The following is a 27,975-nucleotide window of genomic DNA, read 5'->3' as shown; positions in this document are numbered from 1 at the left end:
TGGTGACACCCTGTATATATCTTATTAACCTGGTGACACCCTGTATATATCTTATTAACCTGGTGACACCCTGTATATATCTTATTAACCTGGTGACACCCTGTATATATCTTATTAACCTGGTGACACCCTGTATATATCTCTCTTAACCTGGTGACACCCTGTATATATCTTATTAACCTGGTGACACCCTGTATATATCTCTCTTAACCTGGTGACACCCTGTATATATCTTATTAACCTGGTGACACCCTGTATATATCTCTCTTAACCTGGTGACACCCTGTATATATCTTATTAACCTGGTGACACCCTGTATATATCTTATTAACCTGGTGACACCCTGTATATATCTTATTAACCTGGTGACACCCTGTATATATCTTATTAACCTGGTGACACCCTGTATATATCTCTCTTAACCTGGTGACACCCTGTATATATCTTATTAACCTGGTGACACCCTGTATATATCTCTCTTAACCTGGTGACACCCTGTATATATCTTATTAACCTGGTGACACCCTGTATATATCTTATTAACCTGGTGACCTCGTGTATATATCTCTCTTAACCTGGTGACACCCTGTATATATCTTATTAACCTGGTGACACCCTGTATATATCTTATTAACCTGGTGACACCCTGTATATATCTTATTAACCTGGTGACACCCTGTATATATCTTATTAACCTGGTGACACCCTGTATATATCTCTCTTAACCTGGTGACACCCTGTATATATCTTATTAACCTGGTGACACCCTGTATATATCTCTCTTAACCTGGTGACACCCTGTATATATCTCTCTTAACCTGGTGACACCCTGTATATATCTCTCTTAACCTGGTGACACCCTGTATATATCTCTCTTAACCTGGTGACACCCTGTATATATCTTATTAACCTGGTGACCTCGTGTATATATCTCTCTTAACCTGGTGACACCCTGTATACATCTCTCTTAACCTGGTGACACCCTGTATATATCTCTCTTAACCTGGTGACACCCTGTATATATCTCTCTTAACCTGGTGACACCCTGTATATATCTCTCTTAACCTGGTGACACCCTGTATATATCTTATTAACCTGGTGACCTCGTGTATATATCTCTCTTAACCTGGTGACACCCTGTATATATCTCTCTTAACCTGGTGACACCCTGTATATATCTTATTAACCTGGTGACACCCTGTATATATCTCTCTTAACCTGGTGACACCCTGTATATATCTTATTAACCTGGTGACCTCGTGTATATATCTCTCTTAACCTGGTGACACCCTGTATATATCTCTCTTAACCTGGTGACACCCTGTATATATCTTATTAACCTGGTGACACCCTGTATATATCTTATTAACCTGGTGACCTTGTGTATATATCTTATTAACCTGGTGACACCCTGTATATATCTTATTAACCTGGTGACACCCTGTATATATCTTATTAACCTGGTGACACCCTGTATATATCTTATTAACCTGGTGACACCCTGTATATATCTTATTAACCTGGTGACACCCTGTATATATCTTATTAACCTGGTGACACCCTGTATATATCTTATTAACCTGGTGACACCCTGTATATATCTTATTAACCTGGTGACACCCTGTATATATCTTATTAACCTGGTGACACCCTGTATATATCTTATTAACCTGGTGACACCCTGTATATATCTTATTAACCTGGTGACACCCTGTATATATCTTATTAACCTGGTGACACCCTGTATATATCTTATTAACCTGGTGACACCCTGTATATATCTTATTAACCTGGTGACACCCTGTATATATCTTATTAACCTGGTGACACCCTGTATATATCTTATTAACCTGGTGACACCCTGTATATATCTTATTAACCTGGTGACACCCTGTATATATCTTATTAACCTGGTGACACCCTGTATATATCTTATTAACCTGGTGACACCCTGTATATATCTTATTAACCTGGTGACACCCTGTATATATCTTATTAACCTGGTGACACCCTGTATATATCTTATTAACCTGGTGACACCCTGTATATATCTTATTAACCTGGTGACACCCTGTATATATCTTATTAACCTGGTGACACCCTGTATATATCTTATTAACCTGGTGACACCCTGTATATATCTTATTAACCTGGTGACACCCTGTATATATCTTATTAACCTGGTGACACCCTGTATATATCTTATTAACCTGGTGACACCCTGTATATATCTTATTAACCTGGTGACACCCTGTATATATCTTATTAACCTGGTGACACCCTGTATATATCTTATTAACCTGGTGACACCCTGTATATATCTTATTAACCTGGTGACCTCGTGTATATGCAATATTTTACTCCAACAAAAAACATTCATGTACAATATTGCAAAAACGTTTATATGGAAGATATATCTCATGAGACTATGTTGTCATGCATGTGTGAATGTGCACACTGTATTATGCGTATGCCTGTGTGTGTATTTATGCACATACACACGCTGTATACGCTAACATCCATTTGTCCCTCTGTGTCCCATTGCAGCTTCGTGTCCCGTGCTGTGCAGTGGTAACGGCCAGTACTCCAGAGGTCGCTGCCTGTGCTTCAGTGGCTGGAAGGGGACCGAGTGTGACGTGCCCAGCAACCAGTGCATAGACATCCACTGTGGGGGACACGGCATCTGTATCATGGGCGTCTGTGCCTGCAACACCAGATACAAGGGAGACAACTGTGAAGAAGGTAAGAGATCAGTCCATCCATCAATCAATCATCCAACCAACCAATCAATCAACTAAGTTGTATTTGTATCAACAGTTGTCACAAAGTGCTTTACAATAATCTAGCCTATCTGCATCTAGTGTAGAAATAGGATGGAAGCCCATAGATGGACAATAAACTATTGTATCATATGTACAGAATATCTCATACACATCAACAGTGATTGGGAGATGGGAAAAAGGAAGGATTTCAGAAGTATTGGCTGCTGTCACTGTGTAGCACCGCCAAGCGTAGATAGGCCAGATCAGAAGTATTGGCTGCTGTCATTCTGTAGAGCCGTGATGCTTAAACAGGGCACATGATAGGCTAGATCATCTTAGCCAGATGTATTAAGCCATTAGCAGGAGATCATAGATTTTCATAGTTTTTCCTGTTAGAGGGATCTTTTGATCTGCCCTGCCCTTTTCCCCCTCTCCTCGGTGTGTATTTGTGTATGTTCAGACACATCCTCTTCCCCTCTTCCTTCCTTGTCAGCCAGTCAGTGTGTGATTGCTCAGCATTCACCATCATAATCTTTACCGCCAGCCAATAGTTCAGTATTACAGAAACAATTACAACTCTCTACTTCACAGAGAAAGGAATTACATCACTATCCCCATTGATGCGTGGCTTGAGACACACACACACTCACTGACTCGCTCTCACGCGCGCACGCACGCACACACACACACACACACACACATACACATACACACAGAATGGAGAATATTAGATTAGCTAAATTATCCTTGCATGTACCTGCTACGCTAGACTACAACACAACCCATCAGAAGGCTAGCTCTGTCTGTACATTAGATCCAATTATTGCACTTCCCTATGGGACAAAATCTCATCTTCACTGCTCAATAAAATGGATTTCTGCCAACCTCCTCCCACTGACACGCACTACAATCCGACGCTAATGCAATTAGTTTGCAGTGAATGTTATTGTGAGGTCTGTGACCCAGTCAGTAGTCAATGGACAGATTAAGACCCATCATCACTGAGACAGCAGAGGGAAGTAACTGCAGCTCAGCAAGCTTCAGCCCCAGGCAACTTGCTGGGCATCAACAGACAAGTCAAATTGTATTTGGCACATGCGCATTATACAACAGGTGAGGATCTGGGGACCCATGCCAAATCTTTTCAGTCTCCTGAGGGGGAAAAAGTGTTGTCGTGTCCTCTTCACAACTGCCTTGGTGTGCTTGGACCATGATAGGATGTTGGTGATGTGGACACCGAGGAACTTGAAACTCTCGACCTGCTCCACTTCAGCCCCGTCGATATTAATGGGGGCCTGTTCGGCCCTCCTTTTCCTATAGTCCACGATCAGCCCTTTGTCTTGCTCACATTGAATGAGAGGTTGTTGTCCTGGCACCACTCTGCCAGGTCTCTGACCTCCTTGCTATAGGTTGCTTCATCGTTGTCGGTGATCACGCCTACCACTGTTGTGTCATCAGCAAACTTAATGATGGTGTAGGAGTGCTTGGCCACGCAGACGTGGATGAACAGGGAGTACAGGAGGGGACTAATCATGCACCCCTGAGGGGCATTAGTGTTGAGGATCGGCGTGGCAGATGTGTTGTTGTTTACCCCTACCACCTGAGGAGGCCCATCAGGAAGTCCAGGATCCATTTGCGGAGTGAGGTGTTTAGTCCCAGGGTCCTTAGTTTAGTGATGAGCTTTGTGGGCACTATGGTGTTGAACGCTGAGCTGTAGACACTCACAAACACAGAGATAGTATACACACACACCGACACAAACACAATTCCACAGTTCCACAGTGAGTGTTTGTGTACTGTATGTTTATATTTGCTCTATGCAACAATCCAAAGTGACAGCAGTTGGTTGGGAATTGCGACAAATCAACCCCTCTCTCCTTCCCCTCCTCCCTCCAGCGGACTGCCTGGACCCTGGCTGTTCAGTCCATGGTGTGTGTATCCACGGGGAGTGTCACTGTAGCCCGGGCTGGGGGGGCACCAACTGTGAGATCCTCAAGACCATGTGCCCCGACCAGTGCTCCGGCCACGGCACCTACCAGAGCGAAAGCGGCACTTGCACCTGCGACACCAACTGGACCGGCCCCGACTGCTCCGTCGGTACGTTGTTGGTTTCAGCACGTTGTTTGAATGTTGGTAAAGGTTGTTAGTTGTTAGCATGCAAGCCTTCACGCAGAAGTACTACATTTTTGGTATGTTGTTAGCACATTAGCATGCTAGCCTCAAATTAACTCAGCCGTATTACATTTGGTACGTTGTAAGCACATTAGCATGCTAGCCTTATTATCTCAACAGTACTACATTTGGTACATTGTTAGCACATTAGCATGTTAGCCTCTCATTAACTCAGCAGTACTACATTTGGTACCTTTTTAGCACATTAGCATGCTAGCCTCTCGTTAACTTAGCAGTATTACATTTGGTACATTGCTAGAACATTAGCATGCTAGCCTCTCGTTAACTTAGCAGTATTACATTTGGTACATTGTTAGAACATTGTTAGAACATTGTTAGAACATTAGCATTAACTTAGCAGTATTACATTTGGTACGTTGTTAGCACATTAGCATGCTAGCCTTATTAACTCAACAGAATTACATTTGGTACATTGTTAGAACATTAGCATGTTAAGCTCTCATTAACTTAGCAGTATTACATTTGGTACATTGTTAGAACATTAGCATGCTTGCATGCTAGCCTCTCGTTAACTCAGGAGTACGACATTCACTACATGGAGATGGATATCTATTAAAGATATCATTCACATTCACAGAGCTTCTCTCACAGTTGTGCCATGGCCTTCCCAGCTATATCCTTTCACTGTATCACTCTCTCTCTTTCATTCTTTATCTCTCTCTTTTCACTGCTGCTTTGTGGACTAATGCTGTTATGAAGGCCACAGTGTGATTTTTATATTAACTGGGCTTAGAGTAGAGAGAGCACATCGATCTGATCCATTTTTCATTTGAGAGAAAGCTGTGTTTATCTGGCTCTAACACACTGACTCAGCCAGCAAAGAGAAGGAAGGCTGGAGGGAGAGCAAAGGCCGTGAGTTTGTTAATTACACTGAGTTTCAATTAAATAAGGCAGTACTGATAATTACTAGAAAACAGAGAGGGAGGGATGGAGAGAAAGAGAGAGACTGAGAGAAAGAGAGAGCGAATGGAGGGCGATTCCACACCAGGACAGCCCGAAAATATTGATTGTTTGACATTTCTATCACTTGGTGTCATTATACTCCTTATAGTGGAGATTCTGGTGTGGTAAATATCAAAAATAGAAATATTTATATCTCAAAAGTACCCTTTTTTATCTTGTTCATTTCAAGGCGGATTGTTTGGAACAATATACTCTACAAGTATATCATTTTTTCAGAGTGGGCAGAGTGATAAAAAAAATAATGGAATAACAATGTTAAAAGCATGTCAAACATCCTTCCTCCCAATGAAATTTCTGTGTGAGAATTGCCTGTAAAAATTGGAGATAACCTAAATATTTTTGGGGCTGTCCGGGCGTGGAATCTTCCTGGAGAGATGAGAGATAATGAGATAATGACTTAGACATGGAATAAAGTAAAAACAGAGGAATAGGAGAGAGGAGAAGCATGGGTGTTAAGCAGAAACATATGTCCTCTTCTGTCTTTATTATTGTTTTGTCTGAGACAGTTTGGTCTGGACCGCCTGGGACCACGGTGACCTTCAGACAGATGTGACCAGAGCCTCAGTCTGGTCACCCCTCCAGCCCGCTCTCTCCCTCCCTCCCTCCTCCCTGCTTCACACAGCGCCCGCCACGTCTCGCACACACAAACACACACACACACCGCCCCGGTGACAAGGCGATGACAGTGACGAACAGCGCCACTTCCTGACACACAACACACTCTCTCACACACAGCGGTAATGGCAGCTCGCCACAGGCAGCGGATGCCCACACTGAGCGAAGCCCCTCCAGGGGGCTGATGGAACTTTAGAGACCGAGAAAGACTGAGCGGTCGGGGGTCTGTTGGTCTTGTGGTCTTACCTGGAATGACTCAGAGATTAACAGCTCGATCTTCCAGCCACTGACTGATAGCTAGTCTAAGAGAACTCCGCTCAATCAATGTCTTCTATCTAGACACTGACTTCAATCGGAATTGCTTCTCTTAGCCACTGTCTGATAGCAATGGTCCTACGGTTAATTATTTGTCCCTGTCTGCAAAGAGCCAAAGAAGTGGCAACATTTTAGTTGCTGTTACTCCAATACCTGTGCTATAGCACTGTAGGTAGTCAACATTGTATGAGGATTTTCTTCCAGTATTAATACAGTGAACGGTCCTGTTCTGAACTCGCTAACACAGGTCTCATCCGTTCTACTGGGTTGTGTGTTTCTACAGGACAGTATTTCAGTAAGAGTTAGTATACAGTAGTTAGCCAGGGTGGGTCTGTCTGAGTATAGTCTTCACCCTGCCAGACATCTGCTGCCTGCAACTCTGACTGTCTGTCTGTACGTACAGACCTGCCAAGACAGACACAAGACTACAAATTGAGACTGTGGTTCAATTGGGAGAGCATGGCGCTTGCAACGCCAGGGTTGTGGGTTCGATTCCCCCGGGGGACCAGTACGAAAATGGGTGCACTCACTTCTATATGTCGTCCTGTATAAGAGCGTCTGCTAAATGACAAAAATGTGATGTTGAGTGTCTCTCTTATATTTTGTGCAAACAACAATTCATTCAAACACCGCTCCCCTCAGTTTATATTTAAAGGTCGTGTCAATAAAGATGTTCCTGTCGCCTTCATGTAACCGCAACAAAAAGGCTCAGAATGGAAAACAAGTGTCACTTTCACTCAGAGCTAAAAGTGATTTGGAGGAACCTGAATGCACATTCCTGGTTCAAATGGTCTAAACTCTGAAGAACAGAACAGAGACAAAAACAGTTCCATCTCAACTGACAACATTCCGTCAGTCGGTAGTCTGTACCAAACAAGCCTAGATTGTGTGCAGGCGTCCATCTATGGGCCCCACTGCAGCAGGATTGATTTACCTGTGGTTGATTGATTTGGGTGTCATTCTGGTTCAGGCACAGTTGGAATCCTTGTGTCTGGCTGGATGGCTGGCAAACAGTGTCTACCCATACTCTACCCTTATCCTATTCTTACCCTGTCTGGGGTAAAGGTCAATATGTCTACTCTCATAGCCTGAACTGTCCATAGTCAATGATCACACTTCTGCCCACCCCCACTCGCACGCACGCACACACACACACACACACCATATCACAAACACCAACACCTCAGACCCACCACCGTGCCCCACCCACCCAGGAACCTTCAAAACCTCCCAGATTCTTCATGCTACACCATGTCAGCCACGGGGGACAGACGTGTCAGGGTAGCAAGGTGTTATTTGAGAAATACCAGGCTGACAACCATATCCACCCGACCCCACCCGCTGACCAGCCCAAAACACAATAGTGGAAGCATTGTGCCAACGGAGACCCTGCCTGGCTACAGTTGACAGAGAGATAGATGAAACCTTATGTCTGTTTTGCTTGTTATGAATTAATGTGTTTCTACAACCACTTCTAGGTCTCAAAGCGGGTGACTAGCACACCCAGATAACACTGACACTAACATTTCCTCCTTTGTGTGTGTGTGTACAGAGGTGTGTGTGGTGGACTGCGGCTCCCACGGCGTGTGTTTCGGGGGCAGCTGTCGTTGCGAGGAGGGCTGGACGGGTACGGTCTGTGACCAGAAGGCCTGCCACCCCATGTGCACTAAGAACGGAGTCTGCAAGGAGGGCAAGTGTGAGTGCAACCAGGGCTGGACCGGAGAGCACTGCAACATCGGTAGGTCTACTGAAGAATACACACGCCTACAGTGGACATACACATACACGTGAATACATCATATGGGTGGACAATTGAAGACATCGTTACAAAGAAACACACACGTTTTCTCTCTCACACACACTCCTCTACCTCTGGAGCTGTCTGTCCATCCATGATTCCCCCAGCTCTCACACCACGGAGGACTCCAACCTGCGGGTCTATATGGCTTTGAACAGCCAGCTGAAGTAGCATCTGTTCCCAGTCTCCTTTTTCCTCTCGAACTTCTCCATCCCTCTCTTTACCTGGCCAACTCCCTCCCACTCTGCAGCCTGCTCTTTGTAGTCACTCACGTGACCTGTGTGAAGAAGGCCTGCAGAGTCCCCATGGGGCGCTGCTGATCTTTAACCTCCATCAAAACACTGACATTTACTGTAGTTAAGGCAGTGTGGAGAAGATAGATTGTGTGTGTCCTGTTCCAAGCTCCCGATCTTAACAAGAGGGTACAGAGCAGCGTTGTAAATGCCTGGCGCGTTGCTGTTTAGCTTTTAAGCCGGGTGTGAAACAAACACTGAAACAGGCCAAAGCCTCCTCTATACAATGCAGAGATACGAGCCCTAAAGAGAACTGAGAAATCATGTTTGGTTAATTGTTTCCCTCTCAACCCCTACATCACTAAACGGCCTTAATTGTTATCAAGCAAATCTTGTTTTGTCGGCTGATTCCCTGATATTAATTCGATTGCGGAGCAGAATGCATGTTCTCTCCTCACACACACGCACACAGAACTCGTGTTCTGTTCTGCCTCGATCTCTGGCCATATTTGTTTTTGATCTGGTCCATTATTCAAACAAATAATCAGATGAATTAGCCTGAGTTAGAGTTTAACATGGTGTCCCCCACTCATTTAGCGCTCGGGTTAGCGTTAACGTGCCCGCATACTAGGTTGGATTTGCTCCTCGCAGAACTCAGCAATATTAATGTTTGTCCCTCTTGAGATGCCGTAGCAACAACATACCCAGTAAGACTTCCTCAAAATACTCTTAATTAATGTAAGATTCATCAAGAAATCTGTAATACATTTTGACGGTTTTGCAGAGGAGGTATAAGTCACACAATTTTACATCTAAGACGTTTGGTGCATTTTTTCTCAAGTGAACAAATTTGCATTAAAACTTTGACAACAAACATTTCATTGAAGAATCCCATCCATAGTTCCCACTCCTACTAGGAGTAGTACTGTTGACCAATCACCGACGAAGGGGCGTAGACTTCGGCTACTGAACTTCGACTTGCCTCTCAAGCAAAAATGTTGTGTGCGCGAACAGCCGGGGAAAAAACCCTGCCGAACACCAAAACGAACAAAAAGTCATGATTTTGTCATAATATATGCGCAAACTGTTTTGACTGGGAAGCATGCGACAGGCTTTATGCATGGTGTCCCCCAGCTGTGTGTTTTCAGGTTTCGTGACACTCTCTGCACACACACATAAAAACGCGAGCGCACACACACTGAGTCACTCTACTCATCATCATGGAGTTCATTTCTTTGGTGTCAATAATGTGTGTCTGATGATCTCTGGCTATGGAGGGAGCACCGACCGCTGCCTAATTCCCCTGAAAATAACACCTTTTGGCTCATTATTAGTCTTCAGACACTTTTTCTTAGCCTTCAAACACCAAAATACAAAGGCAGATGCTCCTTGAAGTCATCCACAAGGAGTCCTAGTCTGAAACTGAAACCCTGCAGGGGTTGGCTGGGACGTGAGTCAGTTAGGAAGAGTGTTGGGCTCTGTCCGAAATGGCACACTATTCCCTATATAGTGCACTACTTGGTCAAAAGTAGTGCACTGTATAGGGAATCGTGTGCCATTTCGAATGCCCCCGTGGTATCACTCTGCACGTAACGAACGGTACACTTAAAAGTTCCACCTCTCTGTCCTTGAGATGTTCTCTCCTGTTTCAGAGTAGCGTGCCAGAGGTGGTGAGGGCCACCATGCCTTCATTTGTGTCTGCTGGAGATAAAGGGGTGTTTGTGTTGGGATTAGAAGTTAGCAGGAGACATCAACCAGATAGAACAGGAGAACATTAGTGTGGGACTGATCCCACTGCAGTCAATCACCCAGCTAAGACTTCTGTGTGTTTGTTCGACCCCGCTCTGACCCCGGACGGTCTCACCGCATTGCCTTGTACACATTCACAGTACAACCACCCCCACACACCATATGTTCTTATCCAATCGCCTATACATACACTCAAACAAAGAGTGTATAGTGTCATTTTGGATCTGAGTCAACACTGGTTTGTGTTACTATACCCTCTAGCTGTCTCGATAGAACACCAGTTAGACAGTCTATTATATTCAGTGGAACTACAGTACAGCATTAAGACTCATTGAGAGTTAGGAGGCAGTGACGTTTAGCTACCCCTCCATTAGTTTTCTGCTACAGGCATCCCCCTGCCTTCCCCCATAGCAAATGCTGAAGGAGAGAGGAGAAGAACACAGTAGTTATTAAGTTGTCTTCTTCTCTCCTCCGAGACACGCGATCATGAATAATGATTGGGTGAGAAAGTTACAGAGGGTCAAAGTTCATACCCCCAAGACATGCTAACCTCCCGGGATTGGTAACAGTGAGAGGTTAGCATGTCTTGAGGGTATGATCTTTTGATCTTCTGGAACTTTCTCACTCATCGTTATTCACGATTGCATGTCTCATGATATATTCCACATTGATTTTAGAAGTGTTTAGAAATATGTTCTATTCTTATTTACAATAAAAGTGACTCCAAAATGACACAATATATTATTTACGATTCATTTCTATTGGGCACCAAAAAATCTGAAACACAACCAAAACAAACTGCAAATGCATCCAACAAGTTTGTAGAGTCACAAGCGTGATGTCGTCATTGCGTGCTAGGGGTGTCAATATTTTTGACCTCTACCTTTTTGAGAAAAAAATATTACTTGTTAAACAAAATATTTTTCTCTGAGCGATTGTATTAGTATAAAATAATCTCCCAGTTTGTTTTGCATACAATACAGCTCACTATTTGACTGATTTATTTCATACAGTCATTATTGCCCATATTTATCAAGGGTGTCAATAATTTCAGACCCCACTCTATCTCTTTCTCTCTCTGTCATTGTCTGACACAAGGTGGCTTGATGCACCTCCATTTTGAGTGGCTTTAAGGAAGTAGTCTACTGCTCAATACTACTCTGCTTATTGCTTTTCCATACAAAACACAGTGATGATAGGTTGAGTAAATTGTCACTGTGTTGTGTGTGTGATTGATAGTGGTAAAATAGTGTCCTTTATTTTACTCTGATGTTCCCGCTTTCAAAATGCAGCAAATGAATAGATGTCTCTGAGACGTGGAAGTATCCCTGTTTAAAAGGAAACAACTACAATGGGCTGAAATCATTTGTGTTACCTTGGAAATAAATGATGTCAAGTTTATGTAAGAGTTTGCTAAGGATTTTGCAGCAACAAACGGATAACAATGTCTTCCCTTGACGATTTGAGTTACAGTAAACAGACTGAATCATCGATGTGTTTGTATAACAATCATGTCCAATAACCAAGATCTCATATGATCTTTTATTATCAGTGTTCCAAATTACTCTTCTGCAGAGGATAGTAAAAGTACATTTTTATGGACTTGCACAATGCTCCTCGTTCCTTCTGCAGACATTAGGTTTTGTTAAGAAAGCCACAGGTTCTTCTGCTTCTTCTTCTGCCTCTTCTTCTGCTTCTTCTTCTGCTTCTTCTTCTGCTTCTTCTTCTGCTTTTGCTTCTGCTTCTTCTGCTTCTTCTTCTGCTTCTTCTGCTTCTTCTTATTATTCTGCTTCTTCTGCTTTTGCTTCTTCTTCTTCTTCTTCTGCTTCTTCTTCTGCTTTTGCTTCTGCTGCTTCTTCTTCTGCTTCTTCTTCTGCTTTTGCTTCTGCTTCTTCTGCTTCTTCTGCTTCTTCTTCTGCTTTTGCTTCTGCTTCTTCTGCTTCTTCTTCTGCTTCTTCTGCTTCTTCTTCTGCTGCTTCTTCTTCTGCTTCTTCTTCTGCTGCTTCTTCTTCTGCTTTTGCTTCTGCTTCTTCTTCTTCTGCTTCTCCTGCTTCTTCTTCTTCTGCTGCTTCTTCTGCTTTTGCTTCTGCTTCTTCTTCTTCTTCTTCTGCTTCTTCTGCTTCTTCTTCTGCTGCTTCTTCTTCTGCTTCTTCTTCTTCTTATTATTATTATTATTATTATTATTATTATGGCTTCTGAATACCTCATCAGTAAGGTTGTCTCCTTTAGTCACACTGAAGACGTGTCCCAAATCGCTCCTATAGGCCCTGGTCAAAAGTAGTGCCCTGTGTAGGGAATAGGGTGTCATTAGGGACGGAGACTGATTTTAAAGTACTGTATGGAATATTGTTAAAATATTGTTGTGTGTGTATGCGTGGGTGTGTGTTTGTTCTGAGAAGTGCAGCTGGTGAACAGGCAGAGACTGAGTGTATTAGTTGAGAACCAGGAAACTGCAGACTTACTGCCCCAAGGTTTCTCCAGCACTCCAGCTCCAGAACCCCATCCCAGGCTCCCTGTTCTCCCCCTCTGCCCTTCCTCTCCTGGGGCTGGACTGGTGGTCAGTCATCCCTCCCTCCCTCACATCTCTCCATCGCCCAGAATAGCACTGCAGAGCCAGCAATATCTCACCCAGCACCACCACACGTGCCTTCACACACACAGACACACATTCTGTACACACATCCATGCACACTCTCTCTCCTTCAAACACTCAAACACACAAACTCTCCCTCCCTCACACACACACACACACACACACACACACACACACACACACACACACACACACACACACACACACACACACTCCAACCAGCTGCAATCTGTCTGTGTGTCTGGTTCTGTGTCTCCCCAGATGTCTGTTTGCCTCCAGGTCAGTGTAACGACTGATGGTTCTCCATTATCATCCAAGGCTGATGCTCGCTAGACAACACACACACACAAACACACACTCCTCTCTCGCTCGCAACAAAACAAACCGTCTACTAGTGATATTTTCACTGAAATGAGAGACCAAAATGATTGGTCTCGGTGTCCCTCCCCGTCTCAAGTTTCAGCTACTAGCTACTGTACCATTCTTGTAGTGATTTGTCTTTTAAAACTGGCTATTTGTTAACTCAATTGTGTAGTTAAAACAGTCCAGTTTTATTCACAAAAGGCCAAATTATTTCCTTAACTGTGTTCAATAGTTAATTAACCCTGCTACACTCAAGGTTCTACTTGGGAACTAGAAAGCCCATACTCACCCTCTCAGTACTGCTGAATGGCTGTTCTGTGTTACCACTGATCTGGCTTCTCTCTTAACGGGCTGGTAGCTCTGTCAGTCTAGTCACACACTACCGTTATTATACATACATCACTGTGTGTGTGTGTGTGTGTGTGTGTGTGTGTGTGCACTACTGTTTGTGTATGTGTGTGTGCATCTACTATAGACCAGGGAATGAGTGAGACTCAATGCGTCCTGGAGCACTTTGGGCTATAGCATGATTACATTCTAAGAGGAGCCCTCCCTGTTTTTACGGTAGGCTCACCTGGAGCTGATGGGGTTGTTAAAGGCCCCCAGTGCAGTAAACGTTAATTAAGATCATTTAAATCAATGGATACATGCCGGTAGCCTCTAACCCCCCCCTTCATCTCCCCCCTCTCTCTTCCCCTCTCTCTCCATCTACCCCTCTGCTCTCTCTCTCTCCGTCCCGCCTCATCTCTCTACCCTCCCCCTCATCCCCCTCTCCTCTCCTCCCTCCATCTGTACCTCAGGGTGGGGATTGAGTGGGTCTGGACGTTGTGATATATAATTGTTTCCAGATTAATGTCACTTTAATCAGCAGCTGACGAGAATTGTCCCGACAAATAATGAAGCATTGATGTCTATAAGAGGCTGATTAATTCTGCAGCTTGACCCATAGACCCGCACACACACACACACACAGATACATACTGTACATACACACACAGATGGACACACACACACACACACAGTCCTCCCTGTGCCCATGTGAGTGGAATATGATGGAAGTAAATGAGAAATCTTTAGTGCAATTAGCTGGTAAATTGCTGCCCCTTTGCTCAGGGTTCAGGGATGATTGCAGCTGTTTTCTTAACCCTGACGTTTCATTAGGAACCCTGACGCTCCATTAGTTCTGTTAAGGGATCCTGTTCCACTCTGGGAAAGGGAGAGGATGACGGCCAATCAAGCTGCCACCTGAGCCAGTGTGTGTATGTGTGAGCTAGTGTGAAGTTACAGCAAGCGACATCTGAGATTGTGCAAGAAATGTAGGGACTGGGTGTTGGCGAAATAAGACAACAGATTGACACACACACATATGTATGTTTATACATACAACATTCATACGTTGATACGTCACAACAAGCTAAGTGTCTGATAAAGCATGTCGTCTTCTGTCTATTCGCCCCCCCGTCCCCGTCCCCGTCCCCGTCACAACACCTAGAGAAGTCCTACAGGTTTACATGTGAGGATGGTCACGGCCACACACACTCTGTGTCACATGGGATATCCATCACATTCAAACACGCGTGTGTGTGTGTGTGTGTGTGTGCGCGAGTGTGTAAGGGTGCCTGTGCTCGTAAGTACACTACTAACACTCTGGTAAATAGTCTGCCATGTTTTTTTTCTCCTCTCCTTAACCGCTCGCTCTCCTCTCTTTCTCTCTCTCCTTTTTTCTTTTTTCAAGCTCACAATCCGGATATTAGAGTCAAAGGTACTGTGGTCCCTCTTTCTTCTGCCCCCCCCCCCCCCCCCCCCCCCCCCCCCCCCATCGTGATGTGTGGTACTTGTGACCGTCCATAGCTTCCCAGTAACCCTCCACTCTCTCTCTATCTTTTCATCTATTTTTTTATCTCTGATTCATTGATTTATTGATTCAGTGATTCAGTCTTCTATTGTTGTCACTGTGACTATTTGTTTTCTCATGTCTTCATGTCTTGGTACTGTGGGGGAAATCCGATATCATGTCCTCTCTTGGTGCATGGGAGGATGTTCAGTAACTACCAGGCATGGTAGAACTGAACTGGGGCGGGTTTTAGCCCACATAACCCACCAACCACGGCTCGGGAACGCCCACGCGTTGGGCACCGGGCGAGGCCACAAACGTTCCAGCGGCCCGATAGAATAACATTGAAATAACGTCATCTGAGCTCCAGTAGCTGACTAGGCATTTTCTTCTTAAAACGGGGGTGTTATCCCGGATGCTTTGCCTCAATGCTTTTTGTACACGTGTCAGTCTTTTCTTTTGTTTGTTTTTTTTTGCTTTCCCCGATTTTGACAGTGAAGAATGGCACCTTAAAATGTCCAAACAACATGAATATACGTTTATTTGTTAATAAATTGATTTTGTTTTACTAGCACCATCAATGCCTTTTGTAGAGAACTAAGAATTGGAGACCTTTTAAGCTGAAGTGGAGATATGGACTACTTCTTTAACCCTCGACACCTCGACCTTCCAACAGAGCTATCTCCCCCGCACGCAGTGATCTCTCCGTATCAGTCTCTCTCTCTTTCTCGCGCACTGTCTTTCCTTCTCTGTATCCCCCTGTCTTCCAACAGTATGTCCACGGAATCCTGCCTCCTCCCTTCCTCTCTCTCTCTCTCTCTCTCTCTCTCTCTCTCTCTCTCTCTCTTTCTTTCTCTCTTTCTCTCTCCCTTCCTCTCTCTCTCTCTTTCTCTCTCCCTTCCTCTCTCTCTCTCTCTCCCTTCCTCTCTCTCTCTCTCCCTTCCTCTCTCTCTCTCTCTCCCTTCCTCTCTCTCTCTCTCTCTTTCTCTCTCCCTTCCTCTCTCTCTCTCTCTTTCTCTCTCTCTCTCTCTCTCTCTCTTTCCTTTTATGTGTTTGTCAGTCGGTCTGCAACCCCCTTCACAGAGACTGAAGTACTGAGTTTTTTTTGTTCATTTTTCTTTCCCAAATTTTTCTCCTTTTCCTTGGCCCCCCCTAATCGCAGGATTTAAAGGTAATTCATACAAAAGCCCCAGGGAGATTGTCATGAACAATCACTCTCTGCTCTCCTGTTTTACCCACTCTCTCTCTTTATCTCTTGTCTTGAAGCACGGCGTAAACGTGTCTTTGTACCAGTCCCTCACTGTTTTTTGTGGTCCTTTTTCTGGTTATCTCCATTCTTGTCTGTCTTAAAACCTGTTTCCAGCACACACTCACACACACACACACACACACACACACACATACTGTACACTCAAACACGTACACACACACGTGTGCCATTTTGTTTGGAATTCCCAAAACTCAAACACACACACACACACACACACACACAACCTACACACCACTGACCACCCTTCACACATGGTTCTTCCGTTTTGTTGGAAAATCCTTGTTGGTCCTGTTTCCATGCATCCGCGGCCTGTATGACCTCCTGACTGTCTAGCCTAGTCGCTGGGCTGCTTTCACTTCCTCCTGGGCTTTGCTTCTATATTATTACAGTTGTATTATTCTCTTGTTTGTTATTATTCTGTGTAAAGGAATGTGACCGAGGCATAAAGTATAGCTGTGGAGGCAGGGACTCAAGCCAGAGCCCTCCCTATACTTTGTGTCCATATTGTATTGTAGCTTCACATGGATGTGCCAATAGCTACTACTATCAAAAACTGAAGAAGGCAGAGGAAAAACGATTTAGGGCTTTAGTTTGGGTTCTTTGATTTTGGATTCTGTTTGATTTGGGCTATTTTGGGACATTGTCATTATTAAATCTCCCTGAATTAATGACACATTTTATTTTGGCTTCTTCTTTTGTAGTGTATGCTGCTTTTTGATTCCTTTTGCTCTCAATTTCCATTTCCAACATTTGTATTTCTGACATCCTCTCTTACTTGACTTAATTAAGGCCAAATTCATGTTTTCTTTCAAATTCTTCAACGGTTAACGAGGTTAACGAATGGTTCTTCACGAGGCTTCTATCGTTCATGTGAAATTACAGCATCTGTGCATTTCACAGGCCTGTCTAACTGTCTGATGTCACACTGTCTGATGTCACACTGTCGGTTAAATGTTAAGTTCACCAGAAACCTTTTCATTTTGGTTGGTTATCTACCTGTTAATCTGAATCTGTTTATGTTGATTGTTCATTTGTTTGTTCTCATCGGAAAAACTGAGAGGGGTGATCTCCTCGAAAAAGGAGGACACAGTCACGCATGTGTTCACACACGCACGCACACACACACACACACACACACACACAATGCTGAATCACAGAGAAGCACCTACATACAGACACACACCACAATGTTGATATGAGATACACAAGTGCACTCACACACTCTCCCTCCCTTATTCTCACCTATGCATGCACACCCACACACACACACACCCTCAGCCACACACACTCCCCCCTCCCACATACACACATAACCCTCCTATGTGTGTGAGTGTGTATTAACTCTCCATGCTCTGGTCTGCTACAGAGGGCTGCCCAGGCCTGTGTAACAACAACGGTCGTTGTACCCTGGACCAGAACGGATGGCACTGCGTCTGCCAGTCCGGGTGGCGTGGGGCGGGATGCGACGTCGCCATGGAGACCCTCTGCACCGACGGCAAGGATAACGAAGGAGGTGAGACATGCAGAAAACCACGTTTTCACTAAATGGACATTTGTCTTTGGCTCTGGGTTACATTACGTTGTATGCCAGACATTTTCATTAGAAGTCACTTCCAGTACAGGGAGTTCATACATTGGAACTGTGCGTATTGTGTGTGATCCTTGCTGGGATTGAACCCACAACCACATTATATGTGGATCTCTCCACTCTTTAAAGCTCCACCAGGAAAGGCGGTGGCGTCACCGCTATAGAGGCCTGTTAAATAAAGAAATAGAAGAAGGAACAAGTCACGTCCTGATTAGTTTTGGAAGAGGGGGATGAAGGAGGGGTGGGTGAGGGACGAGGTAGGGGTGCGTCAATCAAAGTTTTTACCACCCACCCCCCGCCCTGTGGCTGCTGGTTGCCAGATGTACCCCAAGCTTTTAATAACCTAACAAAGGCGAATGGCAGCCTTTCATGAGCTCCACGTCCTACCTCCCTCCTTTCTTCCACCGCTCTTTTCCCTCTCCTCCTCTCCCCCTTCCTGTGGACGTCACCTGTGGGAGGCGGAGCAGATCTCATTCCCACACAAAGGCCTTGGAGAACAGCAGGGATGCTGTTGAAGTAGCAGAGAGAACTTTTTCTCCTTCTTTATTTCTCTCTTTCTCTCTATCCCTCTCCACTTTCCTTCTTTCTCACTCACTCACTCTCTCATTTTCTATCACACTCTTTCTTTCTCTTCCATTATATTTCTCTCTGTCTAGCTCTCTCTCGCTCTCTCTCGCTCTCTCTCTCTCTCTCGCTCTCTCTCGTTCTCTCTCGTTCTCTCTCGCTCTCTCTCGCTCTGTCGCTCTCGTTCCCTCTCGTTCTCTCCCTCCCTCCCTCACTAGCCTACCTAACGGTGAGACTCCAACAGCAAATTTAACCTACAGTTATCCCATCCAAGGCACCAGTCAGGATGGAGGAACCAGGCAGTTTGTCACCACAGCCAGGGGTTAGAGGTCGACTAATAACGTTGAACAACTTGGCCTGCTATTCGCTCTCACAGGAACACAGCCAATCACATTCTGAAAGCCCAACCGAATACAGCCAATTATAACAACACATACCTTTGACCATCTGACAAAAAGAGCCACTGGAGGTAGATTTGTTTTTAACTTGGTTAAAAGTATTTTGTTAGTGAATTCACTGTATATGGTTCCTTTAGAGTTATCAGAGAGAATCTGATCTGGATCCCATTCCTTACTCCTCTTGTTTGCCTCTTCATAACTCTCTATCTCTCTCAGACGGCCTGGCTGACTGTATGGATCCAGACTGTTGCCTCCAGACATCCTGTCAGACCCAGCCTTACTGCCGCGGCTCCCCGGACCCCTCTGACATCATCAGTCAGAGCCCGTCCAGCCTGATGCCCCAGCATGCCGCACGCTCCTTCTACCAACGCATCCGCTTCATGGTTGGACCAGAGGGCAGCCACGTCATCACCGGGGATAACCCCTTCAACAAGAGGTGAGCGTTCTCATTTCACCTTTATTTGAACAGGTTAGTGTGTGTGTGTGTGTGTGTGTGTGTGTGTGTGTGTGTGTGTGTGTGGAGGGCTGTGGCGGTCATTACATTTTGTCAGACGGTTATTGTCATGCAAAAGAGTAAGAAGAATAGAATCGTTTTTTGCCCATTCAAGAGTGAGTGCGAATAGGAAATGACTCTGTTGAGTGTAAAAGTGATCATTTAAAAGAGATCCTATACACTAGATTTTGAGTTATTTGTCAACTTTAGTTGTGAATGATACAAACAAAAATGTCTTAGAAATCAAAACATATATGGGCTGCATGGTGTGATTATAGGCTACTAATGATTTGAGAAAGTCACAAAAAAGCTTGTGCTCTGTTCCTTGCCTCAGGCTGCACACGCTGTTCTCTCATCAAATGATCATATTTTCACCCAAGTGATCATATTTTCACCCAAGTGATCATACTTTTTTATATTCTCAATTGAATCTTGTCTTTACTAATATGTAAAATGAGTTTCAATTTAATATGGCCCATTATCAAACGGGCAGGAACAGAGGCAGAGGAAAAATACATGGAGGCCGCTTTCCTGACGGTTAGTTTCTTCAACCATGCTACTCCGGTTATTTCACCCCAGGCATCAACAACTGTTTGAGGAGCATGCAGCCTCTTGCTGCGCGACAAGTGATATTCCTCCCAATCTCTGTATGCCATGGGATCTCCAACCCTGTTCCTGCAGCTACCCAGTGCTTCGTTTGGAAAACCAAGTGAAATCTGTTCGGGAACATCGATAGTAACATGTTTTCACAACAAAACATATTTCATTTCTTACTTTAGTTGTGTTTTAAGAAAAAAATGCCTGGTCAGCTACTGGAGCTTAGACGACGTTATTTCAATGTTATTCTATCGGGCCGCTGGAACGTTTGTTACGCTGAGAAAGGAATGAAGGAGAGAGAGGAGGACATGGAAATGCATGGTTCTGTAGCTAAAGGTAATGTGTCTATTAATTATAAAAATATAAAAAATGCCCAATTACTAGTGTATTCAAAATCAAATACAAATTCACTATAATTGTAGGCTACCTGTAAGCTGCCCTGCACAATCAGTGAACCAACAGTATCCCCTAGGGCTGTACGTTCTCTACCAGTCTCATGGATATAAAGTTTGGAGCGTAGTGTAAGGTAACCAGTCCGTCCAATATGCATAATAATACAGTCCACACTCAAGGGTGATTAGTAGAATTTGTTACATTTTGGAGTATAGGCTAGACCAATTATGTACCAAAGACATCTTAAATCAGTTTTGTTTTGTGTTTTTCTGCCATGTGTAATATGCGGTAGGCTATGTATTGTATAACAGCACAAGGGCTTGGGCTCATAGGCCTATGCAAATGCATAAACTCTAATATCTGTATGGGCGTTTTGAATGAATCATCACCTTAGAAAGCGCTGTCCATTTCATTGTGTTAGGCTTTGAAACAACATCCACAACGACCACAGTTTTCCACTCAGTTTCAACCTGCTGTTGAACTTCTGAGTTTTAAAAACACTATACTGTTTTGATGATAAGTGTTTGATGTGATTTTCGGTTGCGTTTGGTTAGAGGGACAATAGAGCTCTGAGTACCAGGCCATTAGCGACCTGATGGTCGTTAGCGAGTTGGGTGCTACCAACGCATGCCCAGAGTACAGGACCCTACCATGGCCCTTGGTGTGTGTCCGTGTCCGTGTGTGCGTGTGTGTGTGTGTGTGTGTGTGTGTGTGTGTGTGTGTGCGTGCGAGTGTGTGTGTGTGTGTGTTTGGTTGCCTTGGTAACAACCAGCCAGGTGGTTACAGTGGTCTATAACAATGTTGTCTACAACCATGAACGTTTGTTTCTCCATACTGGACAACAACATGTGTCATATACCATGACCAGCTTCAGTTGTGGTCATTCTCAAAGGTCTTACGACTGTTTAAACTTGAACGTTGCTTTAATTCAGTCCAGAGTACCGTGCACGTTTGTGATTGTTCACAATTGATCTAGAACCAAATAGATTTCAATAAGAGCAGGACTAACCAGCCGGTAGAGATTAGCTTATGTTTAGAAAGCAAACTTAATTTCCACATAGCGATAACAGAGTTAAATAGAGATGTTAAACACGGTGCTCACTGGAGAGAACAGAACCGTCTGATCATCTGATAAAGCAGGAAGAAGTGTGGAGAAATGAGAGGACGGAACTAACAAATAAGGAGAGAGGGAGGTGGACAGAGAGAGATGAGCGAGAGATAGAGATAGAGGAAGACAGAGACATGGAGGGAGATGATAGCGAAAGAAAGATAAATATATGGAGATAAAGGGAGAGAGTCAAATTAACATCTGTCCCGTGTTAGACCCACCTATCCGGGGGCTTTGTTTAGCCAGTAGTGCTAACACAGAACATGTGCCTGAACATTTCCTTTAGCCCCTGCCAGCCAGCCAGCCATCCAACACACACACACACACACACACACACACACAGGATCCGCAGTAATCCCCAACCAAACAACAGCTCCTCAGCATCAACATGTGAACAAACAAGGCTCTCGCAGACCCGCTCTGCCTCTCCTCCTCCATCTCTTCTTCTCCTCCGTCTGTGTGTATTGACATGCCACTCTCCGTCAACAGAGATAGAGAGCTCGTCGTTTAGTAGGAAATGACACTCGGGCGAGAGACTGGAATGGAGATATTATTCAGGGTGGCAATTCATTCAAAAGAGACTCAATAAGAAAGTACAGATGTAGCATCTTAATTTGAGCCAGTTTGATACAGCAGGAAAACAATCCGTCATCAGCAGGAAATGTGAATATACAAATAATGGACATTTTTGTAGGGGGAATTGCAAACTTCAGAAGCCTTTTTAAACCTCAAATACACCACAAGTTCTACATTTCCTGCATTGCAGCAACGTTCTCCTGCAACATGGTGATCAAATTAAGACCGTACATCTGTAGTCTATGATTGTTTCCATTGCGGCGCAGAGCAGACATCCTGTAAGTTACTGTCTGCAGCACAAGAAGGACAGGAAAGAGCAAAAACCTGTTTACACCTACATTATTATTGACTTCTCCAAACCTCCAATTGAAATAGCCTCTCTGCTTTAAGAGCAGGCATTACCAATGCTTTCTGACAAGGTTATTGGATAAAAACACCTTGGATGCTGGTGTGTGTCTCAACTTCCTGGGCTAAAGCTTTATTTTCCTTTGTCTGCCATAATAGTTTAACAGTACAATGGCAGAACATTTTCATTTCAGCCAGTGGAGTTTGTTTAAATGCAATCCTTTGGCTCCCTTATACAGGTTAGAGTTACTGGGAATAAGGAGTCTGAATACACTGTGAAGAATGTTATTATTCCTCTTTATGGATCGTGACGTGCCAAATTAGGCATGTGGCCACGAACGCTTCACTACTTTATGTGGTGGCTCACATACACACACACACACACACACACACACACACACACTCTCACACACACAGACACACAGCTGAATTTAGATAAGACCGCTTCTTTGCCACACTTCAGCAAACTCCAGACAACGGAGACGAGCGATGGAGCTTAAAGGTGCAGTATATTAAGCAGGAAGACCGACCCCCAACCTCTTTCTTGTTTTAGGTCCTTCCCACAGTGTTTTTATATTGCACACAGATTTCAAGCGGATTAACGCTCGGGGACTAGTTGGTCTTGGCTCTGTCGACTCCCTTATGGCCCTGTTCTGTGTAGTGATGTTGTGGTCTCGTGGTCAAGGGCCCGGTTAATTGGTCCACTGACTGGGGTTAGCAGGGTTGAGGGTTCAAATCCCAGGTGCCGGGCCACAGCTGTGGAGCCGGAGCGTTATCCTGAATGACTTTGGTGAGAGGCCAGCTGGCGGCTAGAGACTAATCTGTCTGATAAGAACTACATGGAGCACATCCTGGACTGTGGTGTCCAGCCCAGTGTTTAAAAACTCAGGGTAAAAGACAACATCCTCAATTGAATGAATTAAAACCTTTATTGACAGAAAAGGAATGTCATACAGCAGACATGGACGTGACAATCAGTGCCAGTACAACATGTACAGATGTAATTTAGAGAAAAATGAATACTTTGTATTTTACAGAGGTGACAGTGACACTGATGTTTTTGGTGACGACACTGACACATTCTAACTCCAAGGCACATTCCTTGACATGCAACCATTTAAAAAAAGGAAATATCACCCGTCAGTTACTGAGGCGCTGCCTGTTGCCCACAGCAACCATTGTCATGCTTATTATGAGAGAGAGGTGTGTGCCAGTGGGAGGGGAAAGATTAAGGGTTAACTAAAGGTTTCATTCCGTCATGCACCAGAGTAATGATAGTACCAGAGTAATGATAATACGTAATGATAATACCAGAGTAATGATAATACCTAATGATAATACCAGCGTAATGATAATACCAGAGTAATGATAATACCAGAGTAATTATAATACCAGAGTAATGGTAATACCTAATGATAATACCAGAGTAATGATAATACCAGAGTAATGATAATACCAGAGTGATAATACCAGCGTAATGATAATACCAGAGTAATGATAATATGTAATGATAATACCAGAGTAATGATAATACCAGAGTAATGATAATATGTTATGATAATACCAGAGTAATGATAATACCAGCGTAATGATAATACCAGAGTAATGATAAAACCAGAGTAATGATAGTACCAGAGTAATGATAATACCGGAGTAATGATAATACCAGAGTAATGATAATACCAGAGTAATGATAATACCAGAGTAATGATAGTACCAGAGTAATGATAGTACCAGAGTAATGATAGTACCAGAGTAATGATAATACCAGAGTAATGATACTACCAGAGTAATGGTAATACCTAATGATAATACCAGAGTAATGATAATACCAGAGTAATGATAATACCAGAGTAATGATAATACCAGAGTAATTATAATACCAGAGTAATGATCATACCAGAGTAATGATAATACCTAATGATAATACCAGCGTAATGATAATACCTAATGATAATACCAGCGTAATGATAATACCAGAGTAATGATAATATGTTATGATAATACCAGAGTAATGATAATACCAGCATAATGATAATACCAGAGTAATGATAAAACCAGAGTAATGATAATACCTAATGATAATACCAGCGTAATGATAATACCAGAGTAATGATAATACCAGAGTAGTGATAATACCAGAGTAGTGATAATACCAGCGTAATGATACTACCAGAGTAATGATAATACCAGAGTAATGATAATACCAGAGTAATGATAATACCAGAGTAATGATAATACCAGCGTAATGATAGTACCAGAGTAATGATAATACCAGAGTAATGATAATTCTAGAGTAATGATAATACCAGAGTAATGATAGTACCAGAGTAATGATAGTACCAGAGTAATGATAATGCCAGAGTAATGATAATGCCAGAGTAATGATAATACCAGAGTAAGGATAATACCAGAGTAATGATAATACCAGCGTAATAATAGTACCAGAGTAATGATAATACCAGAGTAGTGATAATACCAGAGTAATGATAGTCCCAGAGTAATGATAATACCAGAGTAATGATAATTCCAGAGTAATGATAATACCAGAGTAAGGATAATACCAGAGTAATGATCATTCCAGAGTAATGATAATACCAGAGTAATGATAATTCCAGAGTAATGATAGTACCAGAGTAAGGATAATACCAGAGTAATGATAATACCAGAGTAATGATAATTCCAGAGTAATGATAGTACCAGAGTAATGATAATACCAGAGTAATGATAATTCCAGAGTAATGATAATTCCAGAGTAATGATAATACCAGAGTAATGATAATTCCAGAGTAATGATAATACCAGAGTAATGATAATACCAGCGTAATGATAGTACCAGAGTAATGATAATACCAGAGTAATGATAATACCAGAGTAATGATAATACCAGCGTAATGATAATACCAGAGTAATGATAATTACAGAGTAATGATAATACCAGAGTAATGATAATTCCAGAGTAATGATAGCGTCTATTGCAGCGTCTATTGAACATGCTCTTAGAAACACTCTGGGTACAACTGGGTATGTGTGTGTCCCAACTGGCACCCTATTCCCTATATAGTGAACTACTTTTGGTCAAAGGTAGTGCACTATATAGGGAATAGGGTGCCATTTGGGAGACAAGCATTGTTTTACAGTGACAGACACTCAGACAACCTCCCTAAGCAAATGGAAGGCATAAATTACAGCTACATTATGCAACCCCCCCCCACACACACACACAGACACACACACACACACACACACACACACACACACACAGGTATTAATGAAGTGAGGACGCTGGGTAATTTATGGCATGTTTACACTATAGAAGGGGAAGAGGGAGGGGGGACATCAACTGTACTGTCTGGCATCCTCTCAGACTGTTGTAAAGGATAGTGCTGGGGGGGGGGGGGGAGTTGTGTGTGTGTGTCTCTCTTTCTCTCTACAGGGTGATTCAATGCTCCGCTACTGATTAGCACTCAGTGAGAGCTGTAATGACCTGGGAAGGAGAGCTATAAGTAAATCTAGCTACCCTCCTCCTGCGTATGCACACACACACACACACACACACACACACACACACATTGTAGATATCTCCACAGGACCAGACCCATTGACTATAAACTAATCTAAATGGTCCACCGGGGTGGGTGTCTGTCTGGATCACAAGTGATTTTGTGTGTGCATAGTGGTGACCAGAGATGGAAATTGGTTAGTTGACCGAGGCCAAGATTTGCACGTAGCACTGTACAGTGTCATACTGTGGTGTTTATGAATGTGCTGAGTGAAAGTTGTCTAGTTTGTTATTTCCTGTCAGTCCCCTAGTGTGATGTGTATCTCAGGATATCTCTATCTCCGCGGCGTCTCAAAGCTGCAGTGTACAAAATAACAACGTCTCTAAGTAGATCATCTCTATGTGTTGTTTCTCCCCAGCCTGGTGTCCATCATCAGAGGCCAAGTCCTGACGGCAGACGGAACCCCCCTCATAGGAGTCAATGTTACCTTTGTCCACTACCCCGACCACGGATACACCGTCACGCGCAAGGACGGCATGTAGGTCCACGTACACACACACACACACACACACACCACAGACTCTGGTCTTCCTCACCACTGACACCTCATACAGTATTTGATTTATGTTGTGTTTTCAGGAGTTGTTGATTGAATCATCGTGAGTGTGTCTGTGTGTGCATATATGCGTGGATGTTTTTCTGTTCATCAGTGAGTGTGTGAGAGAGAGAAAAGAGAGAGAAACTGCAACGTGCTTCTTCTCCCGTCCCTCTACGACTCTGTCTCACAGATCTCCCAAAATCCTCTCACTCATGCAAATGTAATCTCAGTAGCTTCCCCCGAATGAAAAAACACACACTCTCTCTCTCACACACACACATAACCCCCCCACCCCAATGAAAACCCTGCGCCATTTAAATGTGAACTGGGGGGCTGTTTAAAATGCATTGGTTATACAAAGGAAGAATCTATTAGCCTGCATCATTCTAGCGTAGGGCACACACACACACACACCTCCACTACACCCTGCCCCCCACTCCGGTGTTATTACAGCGAGTGTTCCTGCAACCCTCCTCGACACCTACCAGGATATAGGAAACTCAGGTCAAGTCCCAAATAGCACCCTATTCTCTATATAGTGCACTACTTACTTCCCATAGGGGTCTGGTCAAAAGTAGGGCACTAGATAGGGAATAGGATGCCATTTGGGACAGAGGCGCAATCACTCCCAGGCCCCATCCCCATCAGTACCTTTTATTACACCACCTGCGCCCAATTAGATTGTGAAGCAGTGGCGTTAAGGGCAAAAGTGCAAGCCGTGATATTTGGTGCTCCTTGCCTCATTGAGAGGAGGCTCTGTGTGATTGCTGGGAGTGTAATAGGTTGAATCTCTAGGGCGAGTCTAAGCTGCTAGATTGCAATAGGTGTGTGATGGCGACCACTGTGGCAAATTGAATACATGATGTTGCACGATATTCCACACTGCAGGTTGCAATGTATCCAGCCACTATGCCATGCCCCTGTTACTATATAGACTAAATGAAATGGAATCATTTATGTTGTTGTAATAGGCTGAATAGACTGCCATGCCACTGCTAAAATAGACTGAATATAATGCCATGCCACTGCTAAAATATACTGCCATGCCACTGCTAAAATAGACCGAATATAATGCCATGCCACTGCTAAAATAGACTGAATATACTGCCATGCCACTGCTAAAA

The 27,975-nt window shown here is 43.7% G+C and overlaps 1 protein-coding gene across 21 annotated transcripts in view; it reads left to right on the top strand.

Moving 5' to 3' along the window:
* The window catches only part of LOC110533185 (teneurin-3), a 411,381-nt gene that overhangs the window by 305,230 nt on the left and 78,176 nt on the right, over nucleotides 1-27,975 (top strand). For 11 of the 21 annotated variants that reach the window (XM_090187570.1, XM_090187567.1, XM_036933607.2 and 8 more), the window contains 7 exons: nucleotides 2,548-2,742; nucleotides 4,659-4,859; nucleotides 8,401-8,586; nucleotides 15,320-15,346; nucleotides 18,055-18,201; nucleotides 19,455-19,674; nucleotides 26,672-26,791. In XM_090187570.1, coding sequence (XP_090043696.1) covers nucleotides 2,548-2,742; nucleotides 4,659-4,859; nucleotides 8,401-8,586; nucleotides 15,320-15,346; nucleotides 18,055-18,201; nucleotides 19,455-19,674; nucleotides 26,672-26,791 — 1,096 coding nt within the window. The remainder of the gene's footprint in view (nucleotides 1-2,547; nucleotides 2,743-4,658; nucleotides 4,860-8,400; nucleotides 8,587-15,319; nucleotides 15,347-18,054; nucleotides 18,202-19,454; nucleotides 19,675-26,671; nucleotides 26,792-27,975) is intronic. The other 10 variants (XM_036933615.2, XM_036933616.2, XM_090187576.1 and 7 more) reach the window with 1 other exon arrangement.

The sequence above is a fragment of the Oncorhynchus mykiss genome, chromosome 10, assembly GCF_057628025.1.
Source record: "Oncorhynchus mykiss isolate SJ-2025 chromosome 10, ASM5762802v1, whole genome shotgun sequence".
NCBI classification, from domain to species: domain Eukaryota; kingdom Metazoa; phylum Chordata; class Actinopteri; order Salmoniformes; family Salmonidae; genus Oncorhynchus; species Oncorhynchus mykiss.
The sequence above is the reverse complement of the archived record's forward strand: the minus strand, read 5'-3'. Positions and strand labels throughout refer to the sequence as shown.